At 43.2% G+C, this 20,955-nt stretch overlaps 1 protein-coding gene across 2 annotated transcripts; it reads right to left on the reverse strand.

The window, feature by feature from the left end:
- Positions 1–1,139: 1,139 nt before the first annotated feature.
- LOC112217667 (WD repeat-containing protein 26) lies at positions 1,140–18,634 on the reverse strand. Of its 2 annotated transcripts, none has more exons than XM_024378122.2 (14): positions 17,893–18,634; positions 15,911–16,010; positions 15,301–15,357; positions 10,304–10,440; positions 9,698–9,795; positions 6,054–6,210; positions 5,331–5,469; positions 4,912–5,052; positions 4,432–4,551; positions 3,883–4,028; positions 3,528–3,606; positions 3,250–3,379; positions 2,754–2,948; positions 1,140–2,666 (listed from the first exon to the last, which is right to left on the reverse strand). In XM_024378122.2, exons 1-14 carry the CDS (start codon positions 18,174–18,176, stop codon positions 2,641–2,643), a joined length of 1,809 nt encoding a protein of 602 aa, XP_024233890.1. In that variant the 5' UTR covers positions 18,177–18,634; the 3' UTR covers positions 1,140–2,640. The 2 variants fall into 2 exon arrangements, with proteins under 2 accessions (XP_024233890.1, XP_024233889.1); XM_024378121.2 differs by having other exon boundaries at positions 6,036–6,210.
- Between the last annotated feature and the right edge of the window lie 2,321 nt (positions 18,635–20,955).

The following is a 20,955-nucleotide window of genomic DNA, read 5'->3' on the forward strand; positions in this document are numbered from 1 at the left end:
TCCCCCCAAAAGCCCTACCACCTCCAGAGAGAGAAATAGTTATTAGCATTATCAAATCATTACAATTCCTAGGAACTCAAAAGAACAGAGTAGACACCAAGTTGCATACAGACATAGAATGTCACCAGCAGGTGAATTATAACTTTGTGAAAGCTTTTGGGTTCTTCACTTTTGATTTGCCTCAATTTTTCAGACATGACATAAGGTGTGGATGGAGAGTTCAAGTCCATTCAGTGGTCCGGGAGATGGAAGGGTCAAGAATGGGAGAAACACCATTCCAGACTAACCTTAGACCATGAAATTACACACACACACACACACAGCCACTTTTGGGTCTCAAGCGTTTTGGTAAGGGCAGAAATGGCAACCGCACCCAACAGTGGCACAAAAATAGATTCCCCCCGGTCTTATTCCACAGACATGCAAGTATTGAATCACCGTACAGAGTCTCTTTTTAAAGGCGAGGGGTAGACAGTTTAAACTCTTTAGACTCTTATAAGGTAATACACTCCCAAAGCATAACACACCACACTCATATTATATTGGCATGAGTGTTAGTGCGCATATTCACTGATTACATGTAAGAAGTGGTGGATAAGGTAAACATTTTACCCAAAAGACAAAAGGCAAAATGAATTATAAGCGGGATTTCAATTTTAAAAAAGATGACACCAGTTGTCTGGTTATATTTTAATATAATAATACAGGGAGGGGTCAACCAAAAAATGAAATAAGACCAAAAAATGAAAGTAACAAAATATTCAGTTCTTTTTAAACATGTAAAATCAGTTCACAGATAATATAGTCATTACATACCCCGAATCTGGAGGACGAAAGCTCTGTATGGTGCTTTCACCACTGAATAGGAGGTCTGGAGAGAAGGAAAGGGGTGTTGTGCAGAAGTCGGTCTCGCTCCGTATGGGCTGTAAGTACGTAAGAGCGCAGCTATATGCCTGTGTGCGTTTGAATGTGGGAGGTTGTTTGGTTCTGTAACTTTAACTTCAATAATGCTGTACTACTGTGTAGGGTTCATGGAATTGTGGCAGGTGATCATATTAAAATTGAGTGTTTGTAGGTGTGACTTGGGGTAGACCTCAAAGCGCAGCGTTGTGTTTTGGGTATACATGTGGGTTTGTGGAGTGTTTGTGTTAGGGGGTAGAACGCTCAATTATTTTTTTTTTTTGCCATTCTACACATGGAACATTAAACCTCTGTCTCCAACACTACAATCGTTAATTCCTCATATGAAATTACCCTTTTCTCACAACACAGTTTACAGCTCGTTGAAATGCATGTCATTCACTTCCCCCCCCCCCCTCCACAAAACAGATTTAATTCTGATACCTCAGTGCCTTTCCAATGGTAGGTGGTGGTAAGGAGAAATATAAAAAGCAAAGTCAAATGTAAAAAGAAAAGCCCCAGCTAAAAAAAAAAGAGAAAAAAAGAATTTTCGAAAATGTCTCTAAAGTATTCTTTGTTCCACAGATAGATGTCGCTATGGGGGCTTTGGATTAATTCTGAATGGGTTTAAAAGCCTCTTTAAAATTTCACGGGGGGGCATGATCTTCTGCTGGTGTGACTAAAAGCACAGGTCTGCATGCACCTGCATTCACTCAAACAAACAAACCACACGGAAGCGCACCCAGACACACATTGACACAGAAGGGCACACGCACATACACAAAGAGGAAGGACAGATGCAGTCCTCAGTGTACCGCAAAAGTTGCATGTACAGACCTCTACAACCAACAGTATGTCCTTCTTAGAGAGATACTCAACACAAGGGTTGCTTCACATGAGACCAGCTACCACTGACCCCTCACCTTTGACAGTTCACCTTTCCCCCCCCTCCCCACAGGTAGATCTTGTGGAACTATGTGCTGTGCTGTTAACAGCCGAAGTGGGAGGGGGGAGATGGGGGAGTCAGAGGGTGAGACTTTGTAGCGAGTTTGTTCGTGTTAGACTTTAAACAAGGGATAAAAATAGCTTTTCCTAATTGAGAGCGTATTGTTCACACTGAAGCACTCTACAGCCACTACTCCTAGTTCAAACCTAGGATTCACCTGTTAAATGCTTACTATCGTTAAAAAAAGAAAATCAAAATAAGCATAGCGTTTTACTTTGCCGGTTGGTTGGTTTTGTGCATATTTTCAGCCTTCATCCAACAACTCAAGTGCAAAGAAAAGAGCTAGTCAGAAGGAAGAGTTGCAATATCCCCCCCCCCCCTTCCCACAGACACATGATAGAGCGACAGACGCGGTCCAATTAGTGCGGCTGGTCTGTAATGGCTGTCTGGAGAGATCAGGTGCGGGACACCGTGCCTGTGAGCCAGGCAGGAGGTGGGCGTCCAGGGGAAGATTCAGGGGAGAGCCCCTGGTCTGGCTGTGGCCTTGTTTGGGAGAGGGGTGGAGGAGGAGGAAGCCACAGGGAGTACCAGTGGATCAGATTTTCTGGGTCACTGGTTCTGGATGAAGACCTGGTTTTCTAAGAGTGTGTTCATCCTCACCTCCACAGTTTTGCCAGGTCATGAGACACAACTGATTTACTTTTATTTCTGTTTTGTTAGGTCTAGGATTCGTTTTGATGTTTATTTGTCGGTTGGTAAAAGAGAAAAAAAAGTCTTCCATTCCAAAGTCACCATCAACTGTCCATGTTGCTGCAGTTCTCTGGGGAAAGATGAGGGACATGAATTACTTGTAACACCTTTCGCTGTTTTACAGCCACTGTGCTAACAAAATGCTAGTGGTAGTTACCGTTGAGCCCATCCACCTCCTGTGTGTCGAGGAAGGGTGCGGGGCCCCAGACACGCACAGTGCCGTCGTCCGAGGCGGAGGCCATGAGGCCCGGGATGATGGGGTTCCAGCTTACGCAGTTGACTGTGCGAGTGTGCCCTGTCAGCTCAGCGATGGGCAGCTCACTGCGGCGGTGCCAGATATACACCTTATGGTCTGAGGGAGTAAAGTGAGGAGGGGAGGAAGGGTAAGAGAGGGAGAGGAAAGGTAGAGGACGTAAGAGAGAGGAGAGGAAGAACAAGGGTATTAAAATAAAAAGTGGCAAGGTCAACCTCCCTATTATATGCTGCAAGGCAAAGTCTGCATTTGTGTTTGAGAGATAATTGGAATGAAACCATAGTGAGGGACCTAGAGGTGAACATGTTTGTTCTAGGGCTCAATATCAGTCATTTCCCCAATCCTGAGCATAAGGAGTAGTTGATGCCTAAAATGGTTGCTGTTGGGTCTGTGGGTGTACCTTCGCTGCCGCTGGCGATGAAGTCTTCATTATGTCCTCCGAAGCAGGAGTGGATGGTGTAGAAGCCCTGGGTCACACCCTGGTACTTCCGAACCAACACCCGGTCCTGCAGATCCCAAAGATGCACTCCCTGTAGGGTGAGGGGTAATGGGAGCAGTTAGACACTAAAGACAACCATTAGCATTGCCACAAACTCCTTAATCTCCCACCCAGACACTAGTCCAATGCCTCCACACACACACTTCAGTGTTCAAGTATGGCACCATATCCCCACTCACCTGAGTTGCTACATTTAGCAAAGCTAATCTTCCGTTCTTGGAAACAGTGAAAGACATGATAGGATGGTCCTCCTGAACTCTAAGAGAAATTCACAACAAAGATGATCAATTACTAGTCTGTGTTCTGTTCAATATCTGCATAGACAATTCTATATGTAAGATGAGTAATTCAGAGCGCATTAAGTGCTCCAGTATTGCTTAATTTGTATTAATAAATCTAATAAAACAACAGCAGGAAACACTGAGTAACTCATGTATCATTTGTTAATATATAAATCATGCATTTATTATTAATACGTCTGTCAACGTGCCCTTTACATATTTTCAGTTATCTACTCATTAATACAGCCCTCACATGTTTCTGTCCGTTAGGTCCTCAAAGTTGTAACCCCGGATCCGCTGGTGTGTGTCAGACGCTAGCACTGTCCTGCCGTCCCCCACACACCAGAGGCACTGCACACGTACGCCCTCCCATGAGTCCAACAGGTTACCGTCCAGGTCCTACCATAACACAATCAATACATAGGTCCAAATGGATATAGTCCAGATTCTGGGAATCAATCAAATCACACACAGGCCAGTCCATAACGGTATCGCCCATGCCCCTAGAAAATCAGACACACATTTTGGCAATTGCACAAATAGAAAGACACATTAGATCCTGACAATCTTTTTGGAGGTCAGCAGGTTCCTGTCTAGTCAGCTAATCAATAAAGGTGTCAAGCTGCAAATCTAAAAGTAGCCTGTCCATATTCAATGCTGTATTAGTCCCTCCCCACTGTCCTGTATCCTCCTCACAGATCACCCTGTACTCTCCCCACTACTCACACGCTGGCAGGACAAACTGGAAGAACCAACTGGTATATCTGGTGGATAGATCTCACACACAAACACCAATACTTACACACTGGTAGAATTGTCCCCTCTGTCCCCCGGTGACGAACCGTTTCCCATCAGGGTTCCAAGCCACACTGGTCAGACTGTCCTCGTGGGACTGGCTCATCTTGGTCCGCAACTCTCCCGTCTGCCCAGCAGGGGACAAAAACCACTCAGTCAGTACACAGACACTGAAGAGTTCCCAGCCTGGAGGTCCACTGCATGGCTGTTTTTATCAGTCCCAATAAAATCAGGAACTATCTGGCCAATAAGTTACATGAATTGACGTTTCTATTCATCTAATTAACTCCAATCAATCCTCGTCCTGGACGGTTGCAGTGTATGCCTGCACCAATTTCATACCAGCAATAACAGACAGCGTTGCCGGGCGGTGTGTGTGTGGGTTGCAATACCTGGCTGTTCCAGTGTGTGTGGGCATGCAGGGATTGTCCATATAGGGATGTCCCAGTGTGTATGTATGTGTGTATAAGTGTGGGGATTGCCATACCGGGACATTCCAGAGCCAGAGTTCAGAGCAGTCATCAGGCCCGCAGGCGATCAGGTAGGTGTCATCTGGGCTCCAGGCTAGGTAGGACACACCGTAGGCATGGCCCTCTAGGGTCCGCAGCAGCTTCAACTGGTGGCTCTCCTAGACACCACACAGACCAGGCTCTGGGTTAGCGTAAAGCACGAATGGGAAGACAGTGGATCAGGGGTCTGCAAGAGGCTTAGTTGTGGTCAATTTGCAGTGTGCAAATTATAATTATGTTCACTCCAACAAAAACCATCCTGTGGCTGAATCTAGTTGCCTACACCTGCAGTGGCAATCTTTGCCATTAATGCAGGAGATGACTCATCCTATATGGCATATAGTGGGAATGTACACAGCAGGTGGTGTGGGGGAAATGGGCTCAGCGTGGTACTCACAGGGTCCACCTGCCAGATGATGACGGTAGTGTCTTTGGAGCCGGTGGCCAGTTTCGTGCCGTCGTTGGAGAATTTACAGAACCACACCTCGTTACAATGCTCTGTGAGGATCTGCTGTGTGTAGCACGGAAACTGCTTCCTGTGGGTATGGTCAACCAGGAGAGAGAGGTCATCCAAGGTCCAAGGTTTAAATAAAAAGGCGAGAGAAAATGGGGAGGATGAGAAGAAAATACAAGAGGATAGTGGAGAAAGAAAGGTATAGAATGAAGAGGACAGTGGAGGATAGAGGCACTACGGGTGAGAGGGAGTTGGTAAACGATTGAGCGTGATATTTTATGTCCACTAAACTCCTGTAGTGCGCAAAAGTGACAGAAAAAAAACGTACCATTCCAAAACACACAGGACACTGGCGTACAAAACGAGTTCAGAAAATTGCAGCTCGTTATTGCATTACATGCAATGGTTATACATAGGTTCTGAGCTTTTCCTGACCATGTGGGCCCTGAGTTCCCAAGTCAGGTCAAGGGGTCAGGAAAACTCTATAATACACAAAGACCCTATATTAAAACACATGCTTTTCTTTATATCTGCATAGATTATTGCCACCATCTTTACCGATGTGTACTGTAAAAACCGCAGAAAGAAAAGAGTTGTCAGGTTAAGTTTTTTTTGCACATTTCATCTGTGTTTGGCAGAAACTGTCACCCTGAGTGCGTTGCTGACCGGCTGCAGACGTGGTCCAGGAGCAAGGTGACAGAGTCCAAGCTGCTGTCCAGTTTGGTATTATGGTAGAGGCAGCGGTCCCTCTGCAGCTCCACAGCCTGTCTCAGCAGGGTCTGCAGCCGGCGTGGCGGCAGCATCACCGACGGGGGCAAGTATGCTGGAGAGGGTTGGAGAAAAGGACCAGAGGCAGGAGTTAAACTATAGTCCAGTCTGAAGTACATCCCTAGACCCCTGCGAAGCCATGTGAGAGTGTGTGTGTGTGTGTGTATAAGATAAACACATTGCACACAGAGTGGCTAACATGATTTTTGAATGACTACCTCAATCTCTGTAACCCACACATAGCAGACATTGAATATCCCTTTGAGCATGGTAAAGTTATTAATTACACTTTAGATGGTGTATCAATACACCTAGTCACTACAAAGACACAGGCATACTTCGGAAACCGCTCAGGGATTTTGCCATGAAGCCAATGGTGACTTTGAAACAGTTAAGAGTTTAATGTATATGCTTGAAGAAAACTGAAGGATCAACAACATTCTAGTTACGACACAATACTAACCTAATTGACAGAGTGAAAAAAACTAAGCCTATACTGAATACAAATATTCCAAAACATACATCGTTTGCAACAAGGCACTAAAGTAAAGCTGCAACAAATGCGACACAGCAATTCACTTTTGTCCTGAATACAAAGTGTTATGTTTGGGGCAAATCCAATAAAACACGTTAATGGTTAAGGACTGGAGAGTTTCAGGATAAAATAATAAAACCGCATGGAGCTAAGTACAGGCAAATCCCAGAGGAAAACCTGCTTCAGTCTGCTTTCCACCAGACACTGGGAGATGAATTCACCTTTCAGCAGACCAAAAACCTAAAACACAAGGCCAAAACTACACTGGAGTTGCTTACCAAGAAGCCAGTGAATGTTCCAAAGTGGGCAAGTTACAAATTTGACTTCAATCTACTTAAATTTCTATGGCAACACTTGAAAATGGTTGACTAGCAATGTTCAACAACCAATTTGACAGATCATTAAAAATGGGCAACTTTTACACAATCCAGGATGGGAAAACTCTTAGAGAGACTTACCCAGAAAGAATTGGTGCCAAGGTGATTCTAACATGTATTGACTCAGGAGGTTGAAAACCAAGATGTGTTCTCTTTTTCATTATGTTACATTTTTATTAACAAATGTTAGAATTTCTTCCGCTTTCACTGATTATTTTGTGTAGATAGTTGACAAAAAAAGAAGATACATTTGAATCCCACCTTGTAAATCAAAGTCTGAATATTTTCTCAAGGCACTGTTCAAACCGTGCTCTTGCCTGGTTTGATGAAAATGTGTTTTCTTGTATGCCAAATAAGTCAGATATTGTTGTTGTGGGAGGAGAACAGAAGGAAGTGCTGATTTTGGAAGTGGGCTGCTCATTCCATTGTTACATGGAGCAGGCCTTTTGTGAAAAGTTCCTTCAATACCAGCCCCTAATGTCACGCTTGGAAAGCCTGCGATACAAATGCAAGTTGGTGGCGATTATATTTGGCAGTTTGGGCCACGTACAATACATGTCAAAAGTTTGGACACCTACTCATTCAAGGGTTTTTCTATATTTTTACTATTTTCTACATTGTAGAACAATAGTGAAGACATCAAAACTACGAAATAACACATATAGAATCATGTAGTAAGCAAAAAGTGTTAAACAAATCAAAATATATTATAAGTAGCCTCCCTTTGCCTTGACAGCTTTGCACACTTGGCATTCTCTCAACCAGCTTCATGAGGTAGTCATCTGGAATGCATTTCCATTAACAGTTGTGCCTTGTTATATAGACTTGTTTATACTGTATTATTGACTGTATGTTTGTTTTACAACGACACAGAGTTACACCTGGAGTATGTGTCGAACTGCTTTGCTTTATCTTGGCCAGGTCACAATTGTAAACGAGAACTTGTTCTCAACTTGCCTACCTGGTTAAATAAAGGTGAAATAAATAAAATAAATAAAAAAAGTTCATTTGTGGAATTTCTTTCCTTCTTAACGCATTTGAGCCAATCGGTTGTGTTGTGACATAGTAGGGGTGGTAGACAGAAGGTAGCCCTATTTGGTAAAAGACCAAGTCCATATTATGGCAAGAACAGCTCAAATAAGCAAAGAGAAATGACAATGCATCATTACTTTAGGACATGAAGGTCAGTCAATGTGGAAAATTTCAAGAACTTTGAAAGTTTCTTCAAGTGTAGTCGCAAAAACCATCAAGCTGAAACTGGCTGTCATGAGAACCGCCACAGGAAAGGAAGATGCAGAGGAACCTCTGCTGCAGAGGATAAGTTCATTAGAGTTAACAGCCTCAGAAATTGCAGCCCAAATAAATGCTTCCGAGTTCAAGTCACAGACGCATCTCAGCATCAACTGTTCAGAGGAGACTGCATGAAATCAGGCCCTCAGCGTCGAATTGATGCAAAGAAACCACTACTAAAAGGACACAAATATTAAGAAGATACTTGTTTGGGCCAAGAAACACGAGCAGTGGACATTAGACCAGTGGAAATCTGTCCTTTGGTCTGAGTCCAACTGCCATGTCTTTTTGAGACACAGAGTAGGTGAACGGATGATCTCCGCATGTGTGGTTCCCACCGTGAAGCATGGAGGAGGTGGTGTGATGGTGCCTTGCTGGTGACACAGTCTGATTTATTTAGAATTCAAGGCACACTTAACCAGCATGGCTACCACAGCATTCTGCAGCGATAGTCCAACTAAGCTCAAACCAGATGGGATGGTGCATCATTTGCTTTTCATCAGGACAATGACCCAACATACCTCCAGGCTGTGTTAGGGCTATTTGACCAAGAAGGAGAGTGATGATTTCTGCATCAGATGACCTGGCCTCCACAATCCCCCGACCTCAACCCAATTGAGATGGTTTGGGATGAGATGGGAGTAAAGGAAAAGCAGCCAACAAGTGCTCAGAATATTTGGGAACTCCTTCAAGACTGTTAGAAAAGCATTCCAGGTGAAGCTGGTTGAGAGACTGCCAAGAGTGTGCAAAGCTGTCATCAAAAGAAAAGGGTGTCTACTTTGAAGAATCTAAAATATGTTTAGATTTGTTTAACACTTTTTTGGTTACTACATGATTCCATGTGTGTAATTTCATAGTTTTGATGTCTTCTTGAATCCCTGAGCAAGGCACTTAACCCACTGTTCCCAGGGCACCGAAGATGCGGATATCGATTAAGGCAGAGGGGTTGGGTTAAATGTGGAAGACACATTTCAGTTGAAGGCATTCAGTTGTACAACTGACAAGGTATCCCCTTTCCCTATTGCTCTACAATGTAGAAAATAGTAAAAATAAAGAAAAACCCTTGAATGAGTAGGTGTCCAAACTTTTGACTGGTGCTGTACGTAGGCTTATGGTACATGGCCTTCAGATTACAGGCCTACTTAAGAGTAGAGCAAAACAACTGGCTAGGTAGTCTGCTCTGTTCCAGCTGTTATGGGCAGCCTAACTGTGTGGAGGAAAAGGTGCTTTTTGTTTCCTTACACGTCCTTGCATTAACGACCTTTGAAATATTCAAATATTTTACTATGTAATGTGATTTGTGGATTCAAATAAAGTATTTAAAATGTCAGTGTTCTCACTCTGTAGCTTGTCCAGTAGTCGGCAGCGGGAATTTGTGCCTTTGCCCTCCCACTCAGTCTTGGCGCGCAGGTCCTCTGCATGGCTACACATCAGATACCTACACAACACAATGTGAATCAGACTACAACACATACCTCTGGATACATCACTGTTATGCATAACCCGTAATAACAGTATCACTAACCTGTATTTACTGTAGTAACACTGTAGAACCTGGTTATTACTCCAAAGACACAGATTGAACAAGGACAATGTGATGAATGATCAACTACTGATGCAAAGTTGGTTGTTAGTCTGTCCTTATAATCCATGTCTTCAATAACTGCCTAATGGACAGACTGATATACCTACTGAGTATCTGTATGCAGCAGTTGGCATTATTGTTTTATTTTCATGCTGATTATTTGGATGCTGTCCACTTTGTACTTGACAGCGTAAAAGTTGATGATTAACATAAGTCAAGTAGTCAACACAAGTCAATCAAGTGATAGATGAACTGAGTATGTGAATCCTGTATGCGATAGTTGATTGATGTGATCAGAAGGGACTACAACGGCATACTGACTGCGCATGTGTGTGTGTGGCACTGTTATGTGATGACGTACCCGCTGAGAACATGGATGCGGTCTGTGTTATACTTGAGCGGTGTGAGCTCTCCCCTGAGCACCTGCAACGCCTCGAGAACCTTCCCGTCCTCCAGGTACTCCAGATATTTCTGCTGCAGGAGCAGGAACTTCATACGCTATAGAGAGAGGGAGGGAAAGAAAGGGGTAGAGATAGATGGAGAAGAGAAAGGTCGAGATGGAGAGGGTTGAGGAAGTATGAGAAAATGAGTGGGAGGAGGGGTGTTGATAGATTCAAAACAACCCCCCGACGACTAATCCTGTGCTCCAAAGGAGGCAGGCACTCATACCAACATTGTTTGTGTGACAGGCAGCATTGCCATGGTGAGAGTAAACAGGCGCCTATGGTTGGACTTGGGGGCACATGGTGGGCGTTGGCTTAACCCCAGAGACCTCACTGTGCCAGTTGTAACTGGCCACTTCCTTTTTCAAGTTAATACTTGTAAAAACAAACAAGAGTGTTAACCAGTCTGGGTATTTTGGTCAGTTGTGATACTTCTGGTATTAATAAAAGGGAGTCTGTCTTGGCCTGCGGTGTCTATCACAGTCCAAGAAACGAGGTAACGCACCGTAAAACAGACACATATGTTTTCAATTATATCCATGACTCTGGTATGTAAATTACCATCGTCAAGTGCCAACCATAATCATAAGAGCAGCTATTCCAGGTTGACATACACTACATGACCAAAAGTATGTGGACACATGCTCGTCAAACATCTCATTCCAAAATCATGGACATTAGCATGGAGTTGGTGTTGGGTGATTAGGCCTGACTCACAGTCGGCATTCTAATTCATCCCAAAGGTGTTCGACGGGGTTGAGGGCAGGGCTCTGTGCAGGCCAGTCTAGTTATTCCACACCAATCACGGCAAACCATTTCTGTATGGACCTCGCTCAGTGCACAGGGTTATTGTCATGCAGAAACAGGAAAGGCATAATCATTTAGAATGTCATTGCATGCTGTAACATTAAGTTTTCCCTTCACTGAAACTAAGGGGTCTAGCCGAACCATGAAAAACAGCCCCAGGGTTATTAATCCTCATTCACCAAACTTTACAGTTGGCACTAGGCATTGGAGCTGGTAGCGTTCATCACTCCAGAGAACGCGTTTCCACTGCTCCAGGGTCCAATGGCGGCAAGCTTTACACCAGTCCAGCCAACGCTTGGCATTGTGCATGGTGATCTTAGGCATTGTGCGAGGCTGCTCAGCCATGGTAACCCATATCCTGAAGCTCCCGACAAACAGTTGAGGTTGCTTCTAGAGGCAGTCTGGAACTCTGTAGTGTGTGTTGCAACCGAGGAGAGACGATTTTTACTCGCTACGCGCTTCAGCCATCGAGTTCTTTGAGTGTGGCCTACCCCTTCGTGGATGAGCTGTTCTTGCTCCTAGACATTGTCACTGCAAAATAACAGCACTTACAGTTGACCGGGGCAGCTTTAGCAGGGCAGAAATTTGACAAACTGACTTTATGGAAAGGTGGCATCCTATGCCAGTGCCACACTACAATTCACTGAGCTCTTCAGTAAGGCCATTCTACTGACATTTGTCCATGGCTGTGTCATGACTGTCCTGATCAGGTCAGGTTACAGGAGACCACAACCCTACAGATTATCTCTCAACCCCAACAGAGGAGGAGAGATCTAGGGGTCTGAAGATGTGGGGGTTTTATGACCCCTCACACCCCTGGTAAATCTCAGGCCACAGACAAATTCCTTCGTCCTATTACTATGGAGAACCAGCCTCAGAACATTAAACATGAAATAAAGGGTGGTCATGACAATAGATGGAATATGAAAATGTATGTCATTTTTGTTTTGTTATTAAAAGGTTAATAGATGACGTTATTACGAAAACGTTGTAATGTGAAGGGTTTTTCTACTATATGTTTGATGTTTATACATTGTAAGTTGTATGGAAAATATCCAAATCGAAGAGAATGTTTTGGGGAAGATTAAATGTTTAGTTAGTTGTCTAAAATTGGATTTGAATAAAATCTAGACCATGCCTCATTAACTTGGTACGCCCGGAGAATTGCCCTAAAGGCGGTTACGCCCACTTCGGACCCAAGGGTATAAAACCTGTGAGTGAAGACTTCACAGGAGACTACGTGACCCAAGCTGCAGCAAAGGTCTAAAAAGTCAACGAACCCAGAACGCAACGCAAGTTTGAAGACAAATAAATCCTTTTCTACCCAAGCTACGGATGAGTAGCTGTGTCTAAGTGGGTGAATTCAAGTCGAACCACCTAGCCTCCATCTCCCATCGAATCATGGTATCTAACGGGTTTCATTCCTATGCTGTGAGCTCTGAGCTGTAGAGCTGTCTATCCTCAGAAGACCCCTTCCAGAGCAAAGGGTGAGGGAACAGACTCCTAAGCCAAAAGGACACTGACATCGGGAGGACGACCAGAGAGGTGCGCCGGAGTAGTGAGTCCTCGAGCAGCCTGACCGCTCCACGCAGAGAATCCTCAGAGATCATCCCCACGCAATTACATCATTATATTCTGACCCATAAGAGCGGCAGTTTGGGGCAAGGCTAGAGTTAGAATAGCTGACAAATTCACCCAAATGTATATTTCTCGTGTACTTTCTTTTCTCTCTCCCTCTTTGAAATCCCCATTTTGGGTAGTGTGTTGGCCCGTTATACTAAGTTCTAATCAATAGCCTATAATGTGTTTTGTCTATGTGTATCTTTTATCATCATTTCAGCTTTTTAGTAAATAAATATTCAACTAAGATTTGTGTGGTACGAACTCATTGGTGAGACCCGGGTCCATGCAGATTCACGGGCTATACGACGTTCAGAACGAGATTGGTAGAGGTAACTGGTTAGTTAGCAGCTGTTGTAAAATCGATATTCTGATATTCTGTGAGTTAATTTGGGAAATAGAAACCCAATAAAAACTAGTTTTCCCATGGTGCCCCAGGTTAATGAGTTAATAATTGCTTGATTCAGTTAATCACGCAATTAGAAACTTTAATCATTCGATGAACAACAGTCGTCACATTAACTAATAAAATAGCCAAATCCACTCATTTGAAGGGGTATCCACATACTTTTGTGTGAGTATATATTGCATGCAGTCCTGGTTATAATGCAGGGCAAAAACTAGCCATTTGTTTTTAAACATTCAGAAAAATAGGATAGCCTACATATTACAGTTAAAATTGATTGTATTCACAATAACAAGCCTAGCTAGTAAGTGCGACATTAAACTCCACAGGTGCAAGACTAAGCTAAGCCATAGGAGGCCATTTTGATATCTAGCCTATCCTGTGTCCTAATGAGCTAGCTAGGTCTGATAAGTATAATTTAGTCTAGCTGCAGTCCTCAGTGTTCTTTAGTTGACATATGAACGTGCTGTACCCATGGGAGAGGAAACTCCTATAATTTACAAATCACAGAAGCGCTGAATGATATACAGTACCAGTCAAAAGTTGTGCCTTAAATTCTAAATAAATCACTGACAGTGTCACCAGCAAGGCACCATCACCTCCATGCTTCATGGTGGGAACCACACATGTGGAGATCATCTGTTCACCTACTTTAGTTAGAACCAAAAATTTCAAAGTTGGACTCATCAGACAAAAGGACAGATTTCCAACGGTCTAATGTCCATTGCTTGGATTTCTTGGCCCAAGCAAGTCTCTCCTCCTTATTGGTGTCCTTTAGTAGTGGTTTCTTTGCAGCAATTAGACCATGAAGGCCTGATTCATCGACCATGAAGGCCTGATTCATGCAGTCTCCTCTGGACAGTTGATATTGAGATGTGTTTGTTACTTGAACTCTGTGAAGCATTTATTTGGGCTGTAATCTGAGGTACAGTTAACTCTAATGAACTTATCCTCTGCAGCAGAGGTAACTCTGGGGCTTCCTTTCCTGTGGCGGTCCTCATGAGAGTCAGTTTAATCACAGTGCTTGATGGTTTTTGCGATTGCACTTGAAGAAACTTTCAAAGGTCTTGAAATGTTCCGCATTGACTGCCCTTCATGTCCTAAAGTAATGATGGCCTGTCGTTTCTCTTTGCTAATTTGAGCTGTTCTTGCCGTAATATGGATTGGTCTTTTACCAAATAGGGCTACCTTCTGTCTACCACCCCTACACTGTCACAACACAACTGATTGGCTCATACGCATTAAGAAAAGAAATTCCACAAATTCACTTTAACAAGGCACACCTGTTAACTCGAATTCTAGGGGACTACCTCATGAAGCTGGTTAACAGAATGCCAAGAGTGCAAAGCTGTCACCAAGGTGGCTACTTTGAAAAATCTCAAATATAAAATACATTTTGATTTATTTAACACTTTTTGGGTTACTACATGATTCCATGTGTGTTACTTCATAGTTGATGTCTTCACTAATATTCTACAACGTAGAAGATAGTATAAATAAAGAAAAACACTTGAATGAGTAGGTGTCCAAACTTTTGACTGGTCCTGTATATGAACTCCATTTCAGGGCTCCATCAGAATATGCATGGATATTTGTTGTTCTTGTCAAATAATACTAGTGGTGGCAAAATGCAATTGAGAAACATTCCCTACACTTACCATCTGACAAGCAAATTACTAAATGCAGGATATTATACCCCCATGTATGAGGATATCTGTTTTAACATTCCAGTCAGTCCCTCCAAGGCATTCCGGGAAACACTTGAAATTCCACAGCCAGAAAGGATATGCCTCACAAAGGGGGGACTATATATTTAAATTATTTAGCAGACGTTCCTACCTAGAGCAACATACAGGAGCAATTAGTGTTAAGTGGCTTGCTCAAGGGCATACAAGCACCTAGTCGGCTTGAGGATTCTAACCAGCGACCTTTTGCAGTTACTAGCCTAACGCTCTTAACCGCTAGGCTACCTGCCACCGACTTTCTAATCTAGAGGCCAGGTTTGGGACAGAACCATTCTAGAACCTGTGTATACCCTTTCACTGCATGGCTGAATGTCTATGAGGTCAGGTTTGGGCTTACCACAATAGCGTTCGGAGAATGCATCAGTGCTCTCAGCTCGTTGAGATCATTCTCAGCCTGGACCAAAACAAAGAGAGGGGCAGGGGGAGACAAATAGTTGGCTCAGCACTTCCTCTCCACAAAAACAGCAAATCAAAACAGTTTACCACTACAAGGCACCACCAGTAACAACACTTTCTCAGTGTAGGAAGTCAAAAACTGTCATTTTCATGGAGTGTGGAGCCATTTTATATCTGTACATTTATGGGATAAAAATGTAATATGATGCACATTTTTACAAACAGAAGGCTCTTGGAATAAGAGCATTTTGTGTCAATGTAGAAGAGAAAGTTCAGCCAAAGGAGCTAGTTTTATAACCAAATAACACATTCCTAAAGACCCCCTACTAGGAACGTACATATATGTTTGTTTCACAGAGTTCCAATCCTTTATTGATTGGCACCTATGTTTATTAATAGCACTGTTCATCTACTCCATATGTAGACTAACATTGGTGTTGTACATGTGATAGATACTTACACTTAGTAACAGAACCATGTTATCGGTACTGTCTCTAAACTTAAGCGTAGCATTATAGGTGCAGGTGTAACTATGGTAACCAGGGACCCACCTTGTCCCACTCCCCCTCCATGACGTGGTTGCGGAACTTCGTGGCTGAGGTATGTTCCAGTCTGCAGCCCGACTCCTGCATCAGCAGGTCCACTGTTTGACTGCGGAGAAGAGAGGGGGGAAACATTACCTCAATGTTTCCTGCAAAGTTAAATTAACATTAGAACAAGACAGACAAGAACAGACAGAATGTAAAGGAACTGAAATGTCAGCCCAAAATCCAATTGATCACAGAGGTGGATTAAACACAGATTGCCTAAATGTTTGTTTATAGCAAACGTTGGCCAACATTAAGCAAACAAGACAGACAATGGACCTGATATGTTATACCAGACAGACAAAGGAAAGAATGAGGGAGAAAAAAACAAACATAACATCTAAAACCATATCCACCAATAAGAGAAGTGGCCTTTGTTATCATTCTAGACCAGACAACTGTGAGTGCTATAAGTGTGCTGAAAAGGTGTCTGTGCTAAAATGGAGTGGAGGGAGGGGGTGTACTGACGCCAAGGCATGATGACATCATCCTCAGGTATCAAAGAAGAGTGGCGCAGCAGAGTGGTTTCAGCTTCACCCTGCTGTGTCCGACATGGTTCTCACTTGCCGTTCCACATTTGAAACGTTGGGTCGTCAGGTCCATAGCAGACAATGCATATTTCCCATATAAAGACACCGTGTAATGTCAGTCCCACTACCACACAGTCAGTGGCGAGCAGTAGCAGCCTGGGTCTATCGAACACTGCATTAAGAGTTCATTATGGTGACAGGGGCCGATTTAGCCACGGAGGGCTCAAAATATCGTTTTCCTGCCGAGTCCTGATGGGTTCAGCTTGCGCCATCTATTATTAGATTCAACCAACGTTTCTAATCTAAAACTGCTGGTTAGACGCGAATTCAAGCGCCGCCATGAAACCATACCCCAGTGGGGAAGCCGTTCTGACTACTTCACCAGCCACCAATAATGATAAAACGAGGTAAATATCACTGACTTAAAGTGCGATGTCCTTATTTGCACTACTGACATTGTTGACATGAGTGATACAGACTATTATTTGCAGACAAATAAATATGACAACGTCTGATCACATTAGACCGAAAGAAACGCAACAGTGCAGTGGTATGATAAGGGGACTGTAGATAGATAATGGTTGTTGTCGTTGAAGACGACCGCCACTCATAAGAACCAGAGTGGATACAAAATGACCCGTCCGGTTTTCTACTTTACAACAATTTATCAAGCAAAACTTATACCGACGTTCCCTTTGTAAACACCAAATGTCAATGTAATAATAAAACCAAAGCATCGAAAGGGACAAATAAGGGATAACATACAACGAAAAACGAATCGCCGCTCTATTGTTGTTCTCCCTACGCACTTTTGCGCAATCCTCTAAATGCAGATATTTCGTTGCAGAAAACTACCTTACGTGGTGCCACAGTATAAATAAAACAGGCCAAATTTAATCGGCCCTCGTGACAGGCTATGGTTAAATACCTCCTATGGTTATACGTAATTTGTAGCCACACAAGTCATTATGGATGTTTCGCTGGATTACAAAGTGATGTAATGCGATTTCAATCCGTGTAAAAAAAAATATATCGCTAGATAACGTCAATACAACACGCATAGTTCAACAAACTAGCTAGCCTAGCTACTCACTGAAGAAAGTTGGTTCGAGGTAAATGTAGCCAAACAAATTGTGTTTTTATTCTGTATAAACGTGATAATAACCCCCATAACGAAGGCTAGGTAACATTTAGTTGCGCTATCTAGCTACCACTCTGTATTGTGCAAGATGGACCCCTTCTCCTTCAACTAACGTTAGCCTGCTAGCTAACTACCCCCTCCCCCATGTTTGTCCGTCAACCGCAGAATTCAGTTAAACTGCCCCCATGCAGTTTCGCTCAAAACACGTACAAATATTTAATGTGCTTGTATACTTCAGGAACTTTTCGTTCGAATGACACATCGTGTAAACTTACTTTAGCCCTAACCCGTCGAGATGTTGTCCTATTAATCGAATGACATCTTCCTCAGACTGCGAAAGTCGTTTCTTCTTTTTCATGGAGCCAACCTCCGACCCCGAGGATGTGGAGGCGACACAGGTCCCAGACCCCAGTCCGGCTCCAACACTATTCCCATTGTTTGTGCTGGTTAGAACCCCATTGGAGTGCGTTCCCACAGCCGAGGATGACTCCCCGTTTTGTGCGCTGTTCAGGCAGGAAAGCTCCGAATCCTGTCCTTGTCCTTCCCCGTTTGATTGCATGTTATTGCCGCTAAGATTGTTGACAGGGGTTATGTTTAAGTGAATAGCAGAGGTGGCTTGGTGATTCGGAGAAGTAGTAGTAAATCCCAAAACAACTCCAGAAAGGCCTGTCGCAACTGTTGAAGCCCCGGGCTCTCCTGCTCCCTCCGCCGCCGAGGCTCGGTGTTTCTTCCGCGGGGGCGGCGACGCTCCGTCGGTGTCCGAGCCGGAGGAGAAGGAAGCGGAGGCCAGAGTTTCCTCACCGAGAGCGGCCGTGATTAGAAGCCGGCGAAGCCCCGGGTGGGAAAGGAGGTCTTAGCTCCCAGGATTCAGCCCTCGTAACCGGCTGAGAACGCACTGTGGTAACTAGTCCCCTCAGTCGCTCCGTTTTTGTTGTTGTTTCTCTCAAAACAGCTGCAACCCCCTAATGGAGTCGAGACACACATCATTGGTCCAGACACGCTAACATTACCGGAAATGCATATATTACCCTGCTTCCGGGTAGAATTATATAACCAATAGGTGGCGCATGAGAACCAATTTCGCATATTGATTGTTTTTATGATAACAATAAATACATTATGAGAAAATGGCATACAGACATTTCTACATATAATACATATAATTAATTCGTGATGTTCTACTCATTGTTTGTGTTTTTATTAGAGGGGTCACTATGGTTTATATTCTGAGGAAACAGCCAGGATGATCGAGCCGTGTACGGCTTGTTCAAACAAAATCTGAATTTAAACAACGAAGACAGATAATCAAATGAATTCATGTTTCTGGCGTAGGCTATTGATTTAACGGTACACGACACGCCATCCCACCAATAAATTATTGGTAACATCCTACAGTCTCACGGTGTGTTGCAGTGCTTCCAAAACCAAAACAATTGCAAATATGTGATATTCTGAAACCAACAATTACTATAGTTTTCTGAAAGCATTGCGAAGTAATACGACATACATCCGTTTTTAGTCTTCTCAGTGGATCTGTTACACGTCTTCCTCTTAAAGTTGAATCTGAACTGAATGTTTGAGAGCTTTACAATGGAGTGAAAAACAGTCACATAGTCATAGTCACATCCTCATACTGTCTCAAAGTCCCTTCCTGTGAGGCATAATGCTTCAAGGAGAAAATATGCAGTCTGACAGATTTTCAGTTCGTTTAGTATGGGATGCAAACTGCATACATGGTGCAACAATGACCCCCAGAGGCCAGAAATAATAATGCAATTCACTGTCATTTCACTGTGCTGAGGATTGCAGAAATACTGTACGGTAGTAGGTTGAAATACACAGACAATGGCAACCCATCATTCAGGGCTGTTTTGAGCACCACATTTTTTTTGCAATTTATATATATATATACACACTACCGTTCAAAAGTTTGGCGTCACTTAGAAATGTCCTTGTTTTTTAAAGAAAAGCAAAAAAAATTGTCCATTAAAATAACATAAAATTGATCAGAAATACAGTGTAGACATTGTTAATGTTGTAAATTACTATTGTAGATGGAAACGTCTGATTTTAATGGAATATCTACATAGGCGTACAGAGGCCCATTATCAGCAACCATCACGCCTGTGTTCCAATGGCACATTGTGTTAGATAATCCAAGTATATCATTTTAAAAGGCTAATTGATAATTAAAAAACACTTTTGCAATTATGTTAGCACAGCTGAAAACTGTTGTCCTGATTAAAGAAGCAATACAACTGGCCTTCTTTAGACTAGTTTGTGGGTTCGATTACAGGCCATTTTTAGCAGTAGTGTATATTTCAATATGTATTTTTGGGGGGCTTGCCTAGTTGGCATTAATACGTGTCACAAATAAGTTTGCAAACAATGTAAAAAAAATAAAATGTATAATTCAGTTAATAAAGCTGCATACACACATGGTCTGTTTTTTGTTTTCTTGAGGCATCTCCAAAATGCAGGTGTTTCAGCCTAGCTCAGTGCTTTCTGTGGTGGTGGGGCGAGCCAGCAGAAAATAGGAGCATTGTGCCATGATTGGCTCAGTGTTCTGTCACTCATGGGGACAGTACGTCATCACCAAGTTGAAGTGCTTAGTAAGGGTAGACATCCAAAATTTCAGCCCTTTAATTCCTGCCATAGAGTTATAATACAATAATATAATAATAATAACAAAAAGTCTATATACAGTGAGTGCAAATGAGGTAAGTTAAGGAAATAAATAGGCCATGGTGGCGAAGTAATTACAATATAGCAATTAAACACTGGAATGGTAGATCGGCAGAAGATGAATGTGCAGGTAGAGATACTGGGGTGCAAAGGAGCAAAATAAATAAATACCAGTATGGGGATGAGGTAGGTAGATAGATGGGCTGTTTACAGATAGGCTATGTACAGGTGCAGTGATCTGTAAACTGCTCTGACAGCTGGTGCTTAAAGCTAGTGAGGGAGATGTGTCTCCAGCTTCAGAGATTTTTGCAATTCGTTCCAGTTATTGGCAGCAGAGAACTGGAAGGAAAGACAACCAAAGGAGGAATTGGCTTTGGGGGCGACCAGTGAGATATACCTGCTGGAGCACGTGCTACGAGTGGGTGTTGCTATGGTGACCAGTGAGCTGAGATAAGATGGGGCTTTACCTAGCAGAGACTTGTAGATAACCTGTAGCCAGTGGGTTTGGCGACGAGTATGAAGCGAGGGCCAACCAACGAGAGCGTACAGGTTGCAATGGTGGGTAGTGTATGGGGCTTTGGTGACAAAGCGGATGGCACTGTGATAGACTGCATCCAGTTTGTTGAGTAGAGTGTTGGAGGCTATTTTATAGA

This window comes from Oncorhynchus tshawytscha, linkage group LG18 (assembly GCF_018296145.1).
Source record: "Oncorhynchus tshawytscha isolate Ot180627B linkage group LG18, Otsh_v2.0, whole genome shotgun sequence".
NCBI classification, from domain to species: Eukaryota; Metazoa; Chordata; class Actinopteri; order Salmoniformes; family Salmonidae; genus Oncorhynchus; species Oncorhynchus tshawytscha.